We start from the raw sequence: 14,625 nt of genomic DNA, 5'->3' as shown, positions 1-14,625 counted from the left end.
AAAAATGGTTTAGGGTAGTTGTAGCAGAATGCACGAATAACATTATAACTGCATGTTTAGCAAACATTACAGAAGGGCATTTGGTTATAATTTATTGATATACTTTGAAACAACCTTAGTCAGGGTAGCTTAAACCTACTCTAATACTTTTAAAGTCTAAAGGTTACAAATTAGTCTTTTGTTCATCAATATGATAATCATCAACATGATGAAAAAGAAAGGAAAGACAGAAAAATATAGTAGGTCATATAACTCAATACCAAAAGTATGAAATGATCAGTATGTCTTTTAGTGAAACTACTTGATTTAGCCACAGAAATTTTTTTAAAAAACACTCACCTTTGCACACCAAGAAAGTTCAGAAGAGCAGTATCTGGCTGTTTGTTTAGTCGAAGAACACACTCCCAATAAATATCTTCTTCTCGATCATTCTCCAAGGCATACAGCATAAAGAGCGGTGGGTAGAGTCGAGGTAACAGCACAGGCAACAATAATCCAGAACTTGTGACCACATAGCTAAAAACATTGGGGTGATAGGAGGGAAATCAAGAAGTCATAGCTGAGGAGACAGTAACAGTAATGCTTTCAACCTCAAAAAGCCTATTATGAAGACAGGAAACTCTTAGTAAAGACAAAGCAATGTAGAATTCAATAAGAACAGTGATTATCCCTCAATGGGTAAGTGGTCAAAGGGACAGCAACAGTTTTCAAAAGAACTGCAAACAATAAATGACCATATGAAAGCATGTTCCAAATACTCAGAGTAAGACAAACACCAGCAAAAATAAGTCAGGCCTCACTTGTGTTGCTGTTGTTGTTACAATGTGAGATAACCAGTGCCTCATGAAATCACACAGCTTGTTGACCTTGAATGCATGGTGAAACCACATGTGAAACTCCTTGCTTTGTCTTGCCAAGAAACTTGTGAGCCACTTGTCCATTAGGCCTCAACTTTGTCTTTCTGGTTTCATTTTGCGGCAAGGACGCCAAGACGGACACAATTCAATTCCTTCAGCAGAATGCTCACTCACTGGTTATTGCCTGTGGCCACCATGACTGCTTTATGAATTTGCACGTCCAAAGAATTATCCAGGGGCAGACTCTCCACACTTAGCTAGGTTGGTCCTTGGTAATCAGATGCTGCCTACCAGGTATGTGTGGGAATTCTTTCTGACACTGCAAGATTTGCTAGAATGTGCCGACACACAGCTTTGCACCATGATGAGGGATTACGGATGACAAGCCTAGCTAAATTTAGCAAGCTTCATCAACAGACACTCAACTAGCAGAGGATAAATTTTTTCTAGCACAGTAACCAAATGAATTCTGTCAGAAGCACCTCATCATAGTGCAATCCTTTCCCCACAATTCATCTTTACTCCACTCACCCTGGTTCTGGAGATTCTGACCTAGAATCAGACTTCCCTGTGCAGAAGGATTTCCTTTCCTGGGGTAGAGGAACAGAGAGTGGAATTGTGCTGCCCTCTTCAGGAAGATCAGGAAATAGGAATCTGAGGAGGGAGAAATCAATGACGTTTCAAGTTCAAAGATTAAAGTACTGTTTTGTGTTCTCTACTTGTCCCATTTAAGGTCAAGCGAAAGAAGAATTTATTTCAAGTTATTCTTAGTCCACGGAGATCTCCTGTCATGGAACGGTTTTTCCTAGGTGAAACTACCATAGCTAGTTATAATGAAAACTGCTGCTTACACACGATTGATGTATTTTATCCAGATTCGCTCTATTTTTGCCTAAGTAGGTACTAGAACAAGAAAACTGTGATTTAACTGGGCAAGTCACTTAACCCCAACTGCCTAAAAAAAATAGCACGTAGGTCCTCAGCAAACAAACAACACACTATTATGTAACAGATGGCCACAATTACTCACAATCAATAACCAAATCCAATCTAATAAAAATTTCCAGGAATTCAGTTTAAGTTGGAGCTCTTACTTATAGAACCATGAGCTTTCAGAGTTATAAGACTTAGCGATCATCTAGCTCAACTCCCTCATTTTATGGAGGAAGAACTAAGGTCCACAGAGGTTAAACAGCTTAAATGACTTAAAACTGTGGTGAGGTTTTACATGCCAGAAGCAGAATTTGAACTCAGGTCTTTCTAAATGGAGCATTCATGTTCTGCTTCAGCACAGTAAAAGTCTATCACACTGTCAGTGGAGAGGATTTCAACATTACAGGCTAACATCTTTCCACTGGACCCTTATATGAAGTAATGCTTCAAGGACATGACCATATTTTTATGCAAGGTATGATTAATTTGTGTATGTTGCAGGCATCAGAACCACTATAAAGAAGGAAGGCTGCATGGGACAGTGGAAACTTCACTGGATTGGGATTTAGAGCACCTGCCTGAGCTGTGATTCCAACTCACCCATGTGACCTTATTAGGCACATTATTCAACTTTTCTGAACCTCAGTTTCCTCATCTGTAAAATAAGGATACTGGCTTGGATGACCTTTATGATCTCTCACAGCTATGATAAACTTAATACCACTTTCAGAGTAAAGACTTCTTTCTGATCGTGTAAAAATAAATCCAACTAATAAGAAATACTTAGATCTAAAAATCAGTTTCTTTATTTTTTATCTCAAATCCACTATGCAAAATTTCTGGGGTCTTAGAAAAAACTCATGATTCTTAATAAAGCATTTTTTTAAAATTCTAGGAACAAAATGAGGACAGCCACACAAAGTTCAGTTTCAAGTGAAAAACAATTTTCTAGTGTGCTTAAAGAACTTCAATTAGCCATATGCTCTCACCTGACCAGCTGGAAAATACGCTTAAGGTAGGACTGAATCTCTTTCACAGCTTCTTGCAATAATCGACGATTGGCCCCCACTCCCACGTAAGTCATTCTATACACTGCAACCAGGGTTTCTATGAGCCGACCCAAAGGGTGCAGTGGAGTGTCACATGCCTGAAAGGAAAAGGAATTACTTGAAGTGAGTCAGCAAACTATGCAGGGGAAAAAAAAACCAATCATTTTTTCCAAAAGCCCTGAAATGTTTAAAAGATCAGAAGTCTTAAACTGCAGTCCAGAGAAATCAAGCAAAATCTTATTTTGAGACATTTTACGCTTCCTATTCAAGAATACCACCGTTTAAGATTTACTAATATTTATGCACTTTTACAAAAGTGTTAAGCCTTGCCTTAAAAAAAAATGTCATTCATGCCCTATAGCAGTGTCTAAGACTTTTTCATACCCTGGCTTTCCCTCCATATTCTTTGTTATCTACCTCTTTCTCTCGTCACCCACTTATTTTCTTCTTGGAATAATGGCATTTTTATAAGGCTAAGAGAATAAATACAGAGGAGAGGCCCAGAAGTAAAAGTGAGTTGACCCCCTAACATACAAGTGTTTGCTACTGCCAATAAAAAAGAAAAAGCTAGTTAAGCTCTGAGTTCTGAGTTGCCCACCCTGACAACATCACAATTTCTTAATTTCAGAGCAGTGGTGTCAAATTCAAATAGAAATGGATCCGTGTAGGCTACATATTGACTCAGAAAACCACAAACCAGCCGTTTCTATCTTGTATTGTATTTTTATTTATTTTGTCAAACATTTCCCAATTATATTTTAATTTCGTTCTAGTGGCCTATGAATTTGTCACCTCTGTTCTAGAGTGATACAGGGATTAACAGAAGACATAGTATACACTCTACTCTGAAGGCAAACATAGAACTAGACTAATATTTAACCAAATCTGGATAACATACTGTTTTGCTAGTAATATGGTAGTGTCATTAGTTATAAGAGCCAACAGAATTGACTTCTGGTTTACCTTTATTAAGTATTTCTTTATCTCATCATATTTCTCTACAGTGAAGGCACCACCAACATGCTGTGGAATGAATTCCAAACTTTCCAGTGTCTGGGTATGTGAACGACTTAATATCTCTGGACTGGAACAAAGGAATTATAAAATTTACATAAAGAAGCAAATATAATTTAAAAAATGTATACAGAACTACATTCTCTAAAACTTGTTATGATATCCCAGATGTGTGCAGGGGACGTACATGGAATGAGCCTCAGTACCAAATGCATTCATTTAGTGGAGTTTCTTTTCCCACAAAGAGGAAGTCAGAAGGAAACAGAAAGTAAGCCTATAAAGGTGATAAAGTTCAAGCTAATTTCTAGAATTTCTCAGAGCAAAGGGTTACCCTTTGGGCCTCAGTTCCCTGTGCAGGTTCAGCATTTCCAGAGGTGCTGTGCAGGCTCTCACCTATCTCGATGCTGGCGACGGTTGGTGGTCAGGGCCACGGCAATGTTGTCCCACGCCTTCCAGACTTCTCCCTGGCCTGGGCTCTCACAGCCTAACTGGTGCCAGCATTCTTCAAATACTGCCTTCCATTTCTCATCAGCGGGCACTGCCAGGTTTCCTAGCTTCCTACTAATAAAACATCAAACTTTTAGTGATTTATACCATTACATAAAAAGGACTCTGAAGCAGAAGAAAGCCAAGAACCTTCCCCATATGTGACCTGCAAGATTCTGTGGAGGAATGGTAATGCCAATGCTCGATGTTATTAGAACAGGATGAAAAATGTGAAGTTACATGTACTTCGAGGCATGTGACATTACACCTGAAGTACTGAGTCTGAACTGCCCAACCCTCTACTTCTCTTTGCTGATTTCTAGGTTGGATTTTTCCAAAAATAAAGATTCTATAATTTTCACCACTGAGGCTAGGCAGAACCTTGAATATACATATTATACCTCCAAATCAGGTAACATTAATAGATGCATCTATGTAATAAATGTAAATTGAAAAAACCATTAGGCACTACTTAAGCACCAAATAGGCTAAAAAAAAGACAAAAATGCACGTTGATGAGGGGTTTTAGAGAAACAAATATATTCAGACAATGCTGCAAAATGCAAATTGGTAGAATATTTTTGGAGAACAATCTACATGCAGGAGTCATAAAAGTAATCAAATCCTTTGACTCAGTAATACCACTTAATGGGAATATATATATATTTAAAATAGCTACTTGTAACAGCATTATTTATAATTACAAAATAAGAGAAACTTCCTAAATATCTGCCAAGTGGAGAATAGCTAAATAAATGTGTAGTATACAAGTATACTGAACAAACTTGGTATATAAAAAAAGGAATACAATTGAGAATGACAAACATGATGTTGGCAAAAGCATGATAAATCTACAGAACTTAGCAAGAGATCAGAATCACTAGCAGGTACTCACAGAACTTTAGGTCGGTCCTTCTCACTCTCATACAAACTGGGTTTGAAGTATGTTCCAGTAATTTTTATTCCAGATCCCCATTCCCCATTGAAAAGACCTTCGATGTAATCACCATTTGGCATAGTCAGCGTTCCCTGAGTAAATTTAGGGAAAGGAACTTGCAATTAGTGGGAACATTTTCAACAAGGATGAACAAGCAATCAGGCAGTAAATTATGAACATAGCTTGGCCTTCATCTCCATTTCCTCTACTGTTTCCTATCTCAGATTCATAAATGAGTGTTATTTTTTTTCTGAGAGTTTCTAAGAGCATAAGAGAAAAGAATTTGCTTGCATTAGTGGAAAATATATTATACATATAAAAATATGAATTTTGCAACCTTTCCATTAAGTGTCCAGTCATCTGAAAATTCTCCCTCGTAGACAGTATCATCTTCAGAAAGTAAAATACCAGTTCCCTATTTAAAGAAATAAGAATATGGTGATAATATCATATTAAAAAAGAGAATATGTGGGAAACCCTGTCTAAAGCTCTAATGATGAATACAAAAGGAAAAATATAAATCTAAGAAGGCAGTTCAGATCAATAATGAGATCAAATAAGCATATGATTAAAAATAAATGTTAATTAAAAATCAATAGTAACTACATACTTATAAATATGTATATATTTATACACACACACACACACATATTACACTCACCATCATTTTATTAAGGTTAAATGTTCCTTCATAGTACAATCCAAACTGAGTAACTACCACACCATTCCCCTGACACATATCATCATGCCACATTCCCATATATTTTTCCCCCCTGAAAAAGAAAATAGAGAAAAACAATGGAGATTAAAGACAAATTTATCAAGACAGTGGACCAAACAAGTGCATGTGAGGTATGTAAAACTTTTCATGGTGCCTGTCCTCATTCTTCTTTTCTCAGTGGATCTCTTCCCTATCTGACATCAAAGAAGTTTCACTATGTTAGAACATTTTGGCAGCAAATTTCACTTGGTCAATCCCCAATCCTCCCCAACCCATACATCTCTGAAATTATAGCATCTCTCGGTGGGAAATGTAATATACTTTACAAAATTTAAATTTACAACCAACTTCAAGTACACATCTCTAAGAAATAATCACTCAGTTCCTTAAGAATATACTCTCTTTTGCCTCCTCTAAGGGCACACAATGAAAAAAGAGGGATATTCCAAAAACAGATCAATTTCTCTCTTGACAAAATGGAAACAGTTCTATCAATCCTTAACATAAGGGAAATGATGTTACTTTCACAGCACTCTATTTCAAATAACTAAAGATGTAGCAACAACTAATAAGATTTTAAAGAAATAAAATAGTTAAATCTACAGGTGATTAAATTTCTCCCTAAATTTTTGCTATTAAATGTAACTAAGCTTTCTTTTATGAGTTTTTCTCCTGGCAAATGTGACAAGGTTATATAAGAAACATTATTTTCTGACAGTTTTTAAGACACTTTGTAAACCATACACCCTATGTATGAGTTATTATATTCTACATGGGCAAGAAATTACTCATCCTAAAATTTAACTACGAGAGTGATGATGGCGCCTAGTACTTGCTCTTTATCTCTCCCAAAGCAAATTAGAGGCAGTATTTAGTTTTCATAATGACTTCTCTTCTTTCTCTTATTTTTCTTTAGAATGCCTTATAAGCTCTACCTCATTGTGATATAAACAATAAGTTGGTGGCAGCGTCCTCATTTCACAAGCCTTATCTATGAGAAAATATAAAGTTTCTTATTGGAGAGGACAGTAGGCTTTGTGTAGAGTCTGTGTAGAGTTTAAAAGAATACAGTACCAATATTAATTCTGAGTATGTCTGGCCTTCTAAAAGCCTACAATGCAACTTACATGAATTGTCATTAAAAAAGTGATACAAAAAGCGCTCATTCTTTGACATTTTTCCTGCTGTTTAAACTTCCTCTTCCTTATTCCCTAAAATTGAGCCATTCAGCTCTTCCTGAAGTAGATTTGCTTTTTAAGATGTGAGTAAATCTTATTTTCTCAGTCTAAAAGATGAAGATTAACAAGAGAAAGAACACTATACCTTGTGATATCATCAAATACACCATATCCAGACTTTTTATCCATCACCCATTGGCCAATGAACATACTGGGAGAGGAGGAAGTCAGTTTACCACTGCGTAGAAGGCCATGACCATGACGCATGTTATCTTGAAAGCAGCCTTCATATACCTCTCCATTGGCATAGCTGTAGTTAGAAGAAAAAGGCAAAGAGCAACACAGATATTAAGCTGAAGCTTTCAAATATTGATCCTGAATGCCTTTTATTCTTTCAGAAACTAAGAAATTTTAATCCATATTCAAGTTTCACTGGTAGTTCTAATTGTTTTTCATACAGTATTATATAAACAAATGACTATGTTCATTCATTTTTTAAATAACCAAAATGAACATATTGAGGACCAGTATTTGAGGGGTCTCAGTGGTTTGAAATAACTCAGAGTTCTTTCCTTAGCTCCTGTGTTTGCAGGTAATAGCAGAACTACAACAAAGGGGACAACTGAGATAAATACAAAAATCTTACAGGTAAAAATAATATTCATGAAAGTAGGAAAGTAATTTTTATGACACATTTAATAAAAATAGATAAACCATTTTCCAAATCCTGAAGACAAGTTGACCTTCATATATAAAAAGTTAATGACACTAGAATGAAAAGTAAAATTTACAGTGGGAAAACTTTACTATAGGAATAGATATTAGTTTTGTGTTTAGCATACTACTACTACTATAAAAAGTTTTCTAACACTGATCTAATCAAAATTTGAGGGACATATTTACCTGTAGACTCCCTGACCACACATTTTTCCTTCTTTCCAATATCCCACATAATGGTCATCCTTGTTCAGTGCTTTATTTGGGATTTTGTATTCCCCGTACCTGCCAATGCAGATAAAAAGTACATGATGACTTTTTTTTTTAAATGAAGAAGTTCAGACAAAAATAGCCAATAAGAAGAGGAAGGGTGTTGAGGCTCTCCTCATCTCCTTTACTGGTTTATTGTCTAGATCATGCCCCCTAACTAGGTATTCCCCAAGGCTCTCTCTCCTAAGCCCCTACTTTTTTTTCTCTGCTCTCTTTTAGGTGACTTCATCATCACTCATGGGTTTAATCATTAGCTCCATGAATATGACTAACAGATCTATATATCTAATGGCCTACTGGATATTTCAAACTGTATCATCCCAAACTCAACTGGTCCAAAACACTGATGCCAAAATTCAGACGGCTCTTCCGTACAGCTTTTAAGGCCTTTCACAATCTGGCCCCCACCTATCTCTCTAGCCTTATTACTGCCTCTCACATTCTACAATCCAGTCTGCTCTTCACAAACAGCATTCTAACTGCCATCTGCGTGCCTTAGCACTGGCTATCCCTCCCGTATCTGGAATGCATTCCCTTCTTTCTCCCACCTTGTAAGAATCTCTCTGTTTCTTCAATTATAGGAAGCCTTTCCTGATCCTCTCAAAACACTTGGTTTTTACTAACTTTATATTTATGGTGTATATATTTTCATATGTATTTCTTGTTTCCTCCATTAGAGTGTAAACCCCCGACCAGAAGGAATTGTTAGATTCCTCATACTTCAATTCTCAGTGACTAGTACAGTGCCTGGCACAGAGCAGATAGTTCAAAAAACACTTGATGCTTGATTGGGGAATCCTCAGGCCCTACGGTCTGCTCTTATTACCTGTTTAGATCTCAGTGTGAAAAGCAAGGAAGATCAGCAAAGCCCACTCATAAGAGTCAGGGACCTAGGGTCACAGACCAGACCCTGACCCCACTGTGATTCAGTTTTTTAAAGAAAATCTATAGTGCACTGCGGTTTCATGTGTTCTCAACCCAAGTTCAAAAACAGAATCATAAATTCAAATCAGTTTTTACTATTAATGGGGAAATCTTTGGATCACAGATCTGGAGCCAGAAGGGACCTTAAAGGCCACTTAATCCAGCTCGCTCATTTTTAAGATAAGCAACTATGATTCAGAGACAGTAAGTTACTTGCCCACAATCACGTGGGCTGACAGTGCCAGAAGGAGTTTCTGAATTTAGGCCTTCTTGATTTTCAGTTCAGCACTCCATTCACTACGGCACCTAGAGGTGCTTATTTTGCATAAGTTATGTAAACAGATATCTGACAGGTTTGAAACGACTCTTCATCTGAACAGTTATATATTTTAAACATGTAATATTTACCCAGCTTCCACCACTTTATATCAAATTATTATTTAAATATGTAAGCATAAGAATGCATAAATAGATGGATCGTAGTCTATACCAATGGAGAGAACACTGAAATTAAAGATTCACTGGCAGGTTGTAAGAAAATACAGGCATACTGCTAAAATAAACCTTTTCAGATAAGCTGATGTCTCCATAAAGAAACTGGCTTTTCCCAAATAAATATTTATACCACACATAGAATTAACAGCCTCAAAATACTACGACAATAACTTAAATTTGCCTTTTAATGTTATAAAAATTCAGAGTTTGAGTACAAAAAACAAAAATTCTTTACTTTGAGATAATTACAGATATCTAGTGACGATTATCTTGCGATGACTTATTCTTTGCTACCAGGTGGTGGATCTTGCTTTCTTGTTACTCTCACAATTCAAAACTCAGATTCTCCACAAGCTACACATAACATAGTTGGCAAGGCTGTGGGGACCCCTGCTGAGGCCATGCTGTTGTTCAGAGCACAAAGGTAGGATAGGAGAAAGAAAGGGGTTTTTTTTTGAGTTTGTTTTTATTTTTTTTTCACTTCCACAAGTTTTTGAGTTCCAAATTTCTCACCCCTCCCCCCACCCCAAGACGGCATGCATTCTGAATACCCCTTCCCCTGGTCTGCCTTCTCTTCTATCTTTCCCCCTCCCTTCTCTTATCCCCTTCTCCTTCTATTTTCCTGTAGAGCAGGACAGACTTCTGTACTCCCATTTCCTGTATTTCTTATTTCCCAGTTGCATGTGAAAACATTTTTTTTAAAACATGTGTTTTTAAAACTTTGAGTTCCAAATTTTCTCCCTTCCTCCCTCCCCACCCACCCTCATTGAAAAGGTAAGCAACTCAATATAGGTTCTACATGTGCAGTTATACAAAACACTTCCTTAGCAGACATGTTGTGAAAAACTAACTCTATTTCCCTTAATCCTATCCTGCCCTCCCATCTATTCTATTCTTTCTTTTGACCCTGTCCCTCCTCAGAAGTATTTACTTCTGATTACCCCCTTTCCCAATCTGCCCTCCTCTCTATCACCCTGCTGTCTTGTCCCCTTCTCCCCCTATTTTCCTGTAGGGTAAGACAGATTTCCATACCCAACTGAATGTGTATGTTATTCCTCCTTAAGCCAAATCCTATGAGAATAAGATTCCCTCATTCCCTCTCACCTTCCTCTGTTTCCCCTCCACTGTGAGAGACTTTTCTTTTCGGGTTTTTTTTTGTGAAGGGGTTTCTTTATAAACTAAAAGGAAGTGACAGCAAACAGCTTTATAGTTATAGAGTCTGTCTGCTTGGTTGTAGAGATATTTTACATGTCCAGATGGCTTGAGACTATACCAGAACTAGAGTTCTCTCCTCCCAACCCCTCTGGGAGAAGGTCTTGAGTAGGCATTTTCCCCAGACAAAGGCTGAGTGCAGATAGTTTCTGGGCCCATTATGGAATCTGACCCAGAGGAGTTGGAACTGGGTGCTAAATAGGAGAGCATAAACAGGATGAGGAAGTGGCTGTTTAAACATCCTTAGATCACAAGGGCTATTTGAGATTACACTCAGGCTGAAAGGTGCTGGTGTGGGACAGCGATGAAGATGTGGATATCACAGCAAATGTTGCATCTATAGGGGAGAATTAGGGAGGGATCTTTGAAGAAGCACTCTTGAAGTCCCTTGACCCTTGAGAAGGTGGTTTTCTATCTTTGCTGAATTTTGTTCTGGGAATCTCCAGAAGGCTTAGAGCTGAGTCAGGGAAATGCTAACTTAGAGAAGACCATCCAATTAACTTCTCTTCTAGACCCCAGAATAACCTGGGAAGCTGCTGGCAAAGGCAGAGAAATATTGGATATACCTTAAGAGATGCCCTGATGTTTTACATGACCACACATGTTGGAAATTGTTTTTACATGTAATTGGGTAAAAATAAAATACTCAATTAAAAAAACCCCCATCAAAAAAGAGATACTCTGCATGAGCACAACTGGAGCTGGTCTACAAAATCACTAAGTGGGCCTACAGCCCAACTGCATACCAAGAAAAGGGTTTACTGGGCTCTGTGAGATCAGGCCAGTGGAAAATTCTCCAGTTTACAAAAAATCCTCTCTCTTATTTGTGTTTTTTTTTGTACATGACAATGTTCACCTCACATGCCACTTCTGCGGAACCAGAAACCTACTAGAGCATAGAGCACCAGGCCTGGAGTCAGGAAGATCGAGTTTAAATCTAGCCTTAGATACTAATTAGCTGTGTGACCCTGAGCAAGTCACTTAACCCTATTTACCTCAGTTTCCTCATATGTAAAATGATATGGAGAAGGAAATGGCAACCCACTCCAGTATCTTTGCCTAGAAGAGTCAGACACAACTGAAAACAACTGAACAAGAAAGGGGGCTGGATGTCAAAAGGCTTTATACAGAAAAATAAGGTGACAGAAGGGTACTCTAGGCTTCAGTTACAATGATGATAATGGCTGTCTTGACTTTAGACTGCACCTGATCAGCCAGGAAGCTGCTTGAACCCATCCAGGTAAATTTCCTTATTTCTAAACTGTCTTCAGACCTGTGTAATTCCTTAGGTTGTATAAATAGCTGTCCTTTCACAAGGCTTCCCCTTGTTGCTGGAAACTAGGACTGGTTTCTATTCGTTACAAGTATACAAAGCTGTGGTTTTTGTGTCCTGGTGAACCAAGATTCAAACCCAGGCTCTCTGTAGGCTACAGACCCTCTGAAGGATGTCAACTCCTCAGAAGCTATTCATCAAACAGTACCTTGAATGGAGTAGGTATTTCATAACAATTTGTTGAAATTAATCAAATCAGAGTACATGTCACTCTGTGTTCATTCTTCTTGGTCATACCACAAAGTGGGACAGTGTAAATAGTAGAAAGAATACTGGATTCGGACTTGAGAAAACTGGGTGTTAGCTGGGCCTCTGTCAGTACCTATGTGATCCTGAACAGGTCACTTAACTTTTCATGACGACTGGACTAAGAACCTTAAAGGAGTCTTTCAGTTCTAGCACTCTAGGAGTCGCAGGCCTTGAGCATTTCTACTACTGAAAATTTCCTTTATGGGGGGATTTCCTCCTTTCCTTGAACATGATAATGAAGTATTTTATAAAAGAATACAAACTGTTCCCTCACCCTCATTCCAAAGATGAGACATAATGTTTTCTTACCCATCTTCTAGGCCATTTCTGAACATGCCATTATACATCTTTCCATCGGTCCATTTCAAAGTGCCTCTGGAATGAAGTACGTACAAGGATTATTTCATTTTAGCACTCCGTACATATATCACCTCCTATTTCTTTCATTCCAAATTTTTCACATTTTACCTGCCATGGGGTTTCCCTGAAAGCCATCGTCCATCATAAACAGCATCCTTTAATCGAGGGTCCTTGTAGAAAGTATACCTGGCACTTCGTGAAATAGGAGGTTCTTGTCTCTGAACACTGCTTCCACTTGCATAAGGGGGAAAATCGGACATCCCTCTGAGAGCTTGGTCCACAGCCTGGCTTATAGCCCGTAACCATTTAGTCTGGAAGGAAACAATTTATGACAGTGAGGCAAAGCAACAGCTCAACGAGCACAACTGTGAACAGCTGCTTTTGTTGGGTGAGAAACGCCTCAGCCTCTTACGCCTTCTTGTCAACGTGAACTGTGCGGTGCAGAATGACTCCACGTTCACAACTACACTTTAAGGGCCAACTGTCAAAAAGGTTAGATAGTATGAAAGCTCAGTTCAGTGACGGTTTATAGGAGACACTGGAAACCCAATCACCACAGTCAAATAAAATCAAGTTTTTTTTTTTAATAGAAGACAAATGACTGGGCTGGCCACAGGCACACATACACATGAAAGGGTGGCTAGCAAAGAACTCACTTTTTCCTGTGGTGTTGATGAAACAAGAATAAATTGTTCTTCAGGTGTAGTTATCTTTAAGCCATTCCTAAAAAGGAAACAAGACTAAATATACTCATATGTCACCATCATGTGACTACTGAAATATGAAAAACAACTTCTGGTCCCAATTAAAAGGTAGGAAGAAACCAACAGAATTTGTTACTCTTGAAAAATTTAGGGTATTATGATCATCTTATAGGACTTAATTTGAAGTTATCATCATTATTAATATATCTATTTACAGAATGTAGAAAATGTCATCTTATTTCCTATGTAGTACCACAGAGGAATGCCAAGAGAATTCCTTTCCAGGGGTGGGGAACCTGCAGCCTCGAGGCCACATGTGGATTTGTTCTGTAAAACTTGGACTCAGTCAAAAGGCCACACCCAAGGACCTTGAGGACCACATGTGTCCTTGAGGCCAGGTTCCCCACCCCAGCTTTATGCCTTTATAGTAATATCTTGGCTCCTATATCTATTACTTTATCTCCCTGGTACAAATTTTAAAATGTAATCCATTGTATTAAATCCTAGGAAATTAAGTTTCAGAACTAGGTAGAGAGAACAGAAGTAGGCAGAAAGAATAAAGGAGGCAGCTAGGTGGCTCAGTAGATAGAATGTTGGGACTAGAGTCAGGAAGACCTGAGTTCCAATCTGTACTCAGACACTTACTGGCTGTGTGACCCTGGGCAAGTCATTTAACCTCTGTTTGTCTTGCAGAAGGAAATGGCGAACTGCTCCAATATCTTTCCCAAGAAAAGCCCATATGGGGGTCACAAAGAGTCAGACACGACTGAACAACAGAGACAATAAATGTGGGAGGAAAACTACTTACACACTACCAACTTCTTCTGAAATAGGTTCCACCCACAGAGTAGACAAGGGGAAGATATGGTGTGTGGAGAACTATAAAAGGAGAAGACAAAATCACACAGAGCTGACTGATTGAGTGATTCATTCAACAAGCATTAACAGAGCACCATGCTAGGTCAGACAACACTGATAGGTATGGCCAGCTATTTACAAGGGAATGAAAAGTCACTGTCCTCGGGGAACCATACATTGTTTTGGGGGAAACAACTTGAACAGAGAAAAGTGAATATGTACAATGTAAATACAAGGTAAGTGAGGAGGCAGGAGAGCAACAGTGTACACGCCACAGGTAGCACCTGAGAAAAATTAATTCCATTTTGTAATTGATTCTATTCTGTAC

General features: G+C 38.1%; 1 protein-coding gene across 1 annotated transcript in view; it reads right to left on the bottom strand.

Moving 5' to 3' along the window:
* ALS2 (alsin Rho guanine nucleotide exchange factor ALS2) overlaps positions 1-14,625 on the bottom strand; it is a 90,726-nt gene that overhangs the window by 9,932 nt on the left and 66,169 nt on the right. The window contains 14 exon segments of the mRNA XM_078147559.1: positions 340-516; positions 1,389-1,511; positions 2,780-2,937; positions 3,803-3,923; positions 4,247-4,411; positions 5,235-5,368; positions 5,614-5,691; positions 5,938-6,049; positions 7,321-7,485; positions 8,079-8,177; positions 12,685-12,750; positions 12,844-13,046; positions 13,392-13,458; positions 14,248-14,318. Coding sequence (XP_078003685.1) covers positions 340-516; positions 1,389-1,511; positions 2,780-2,937; positions 3,803-3,923; positions 4,247-4,411; positions 5,235-5,368; positions 5,614-5,691; positions 5,938-6,049; positions 7,321-7,485; positions 8,079-8,177; positions 12,685-12,750; positions 12,844-13,046; positions 13,392-13,458; positions 14,248-14,318 — 1,739 coding nt within the window.

The sequence above is a fragment of the Phascolarctos cinereus genome, unplaced genomic scaffold (assembly GCF_003287225.1).
Source record: "Phascolarctos cinereus isolate Bilbo 61053 unplaced genomic scaffold, phaCin_HiC Scaffold_7;HRSCAF=346, whole genome shotgun sequence".
NCBI classification, from domain to species: Eukaryota; Metazoa; Chordata; class Mammalia; order Diprotodontia; family Phascolarctidae; genus Phascolarctos; species Phascolarctos cinereus.
This window is presented reverse-complemented; position numbering and strand designations above follow the sequence as displayed.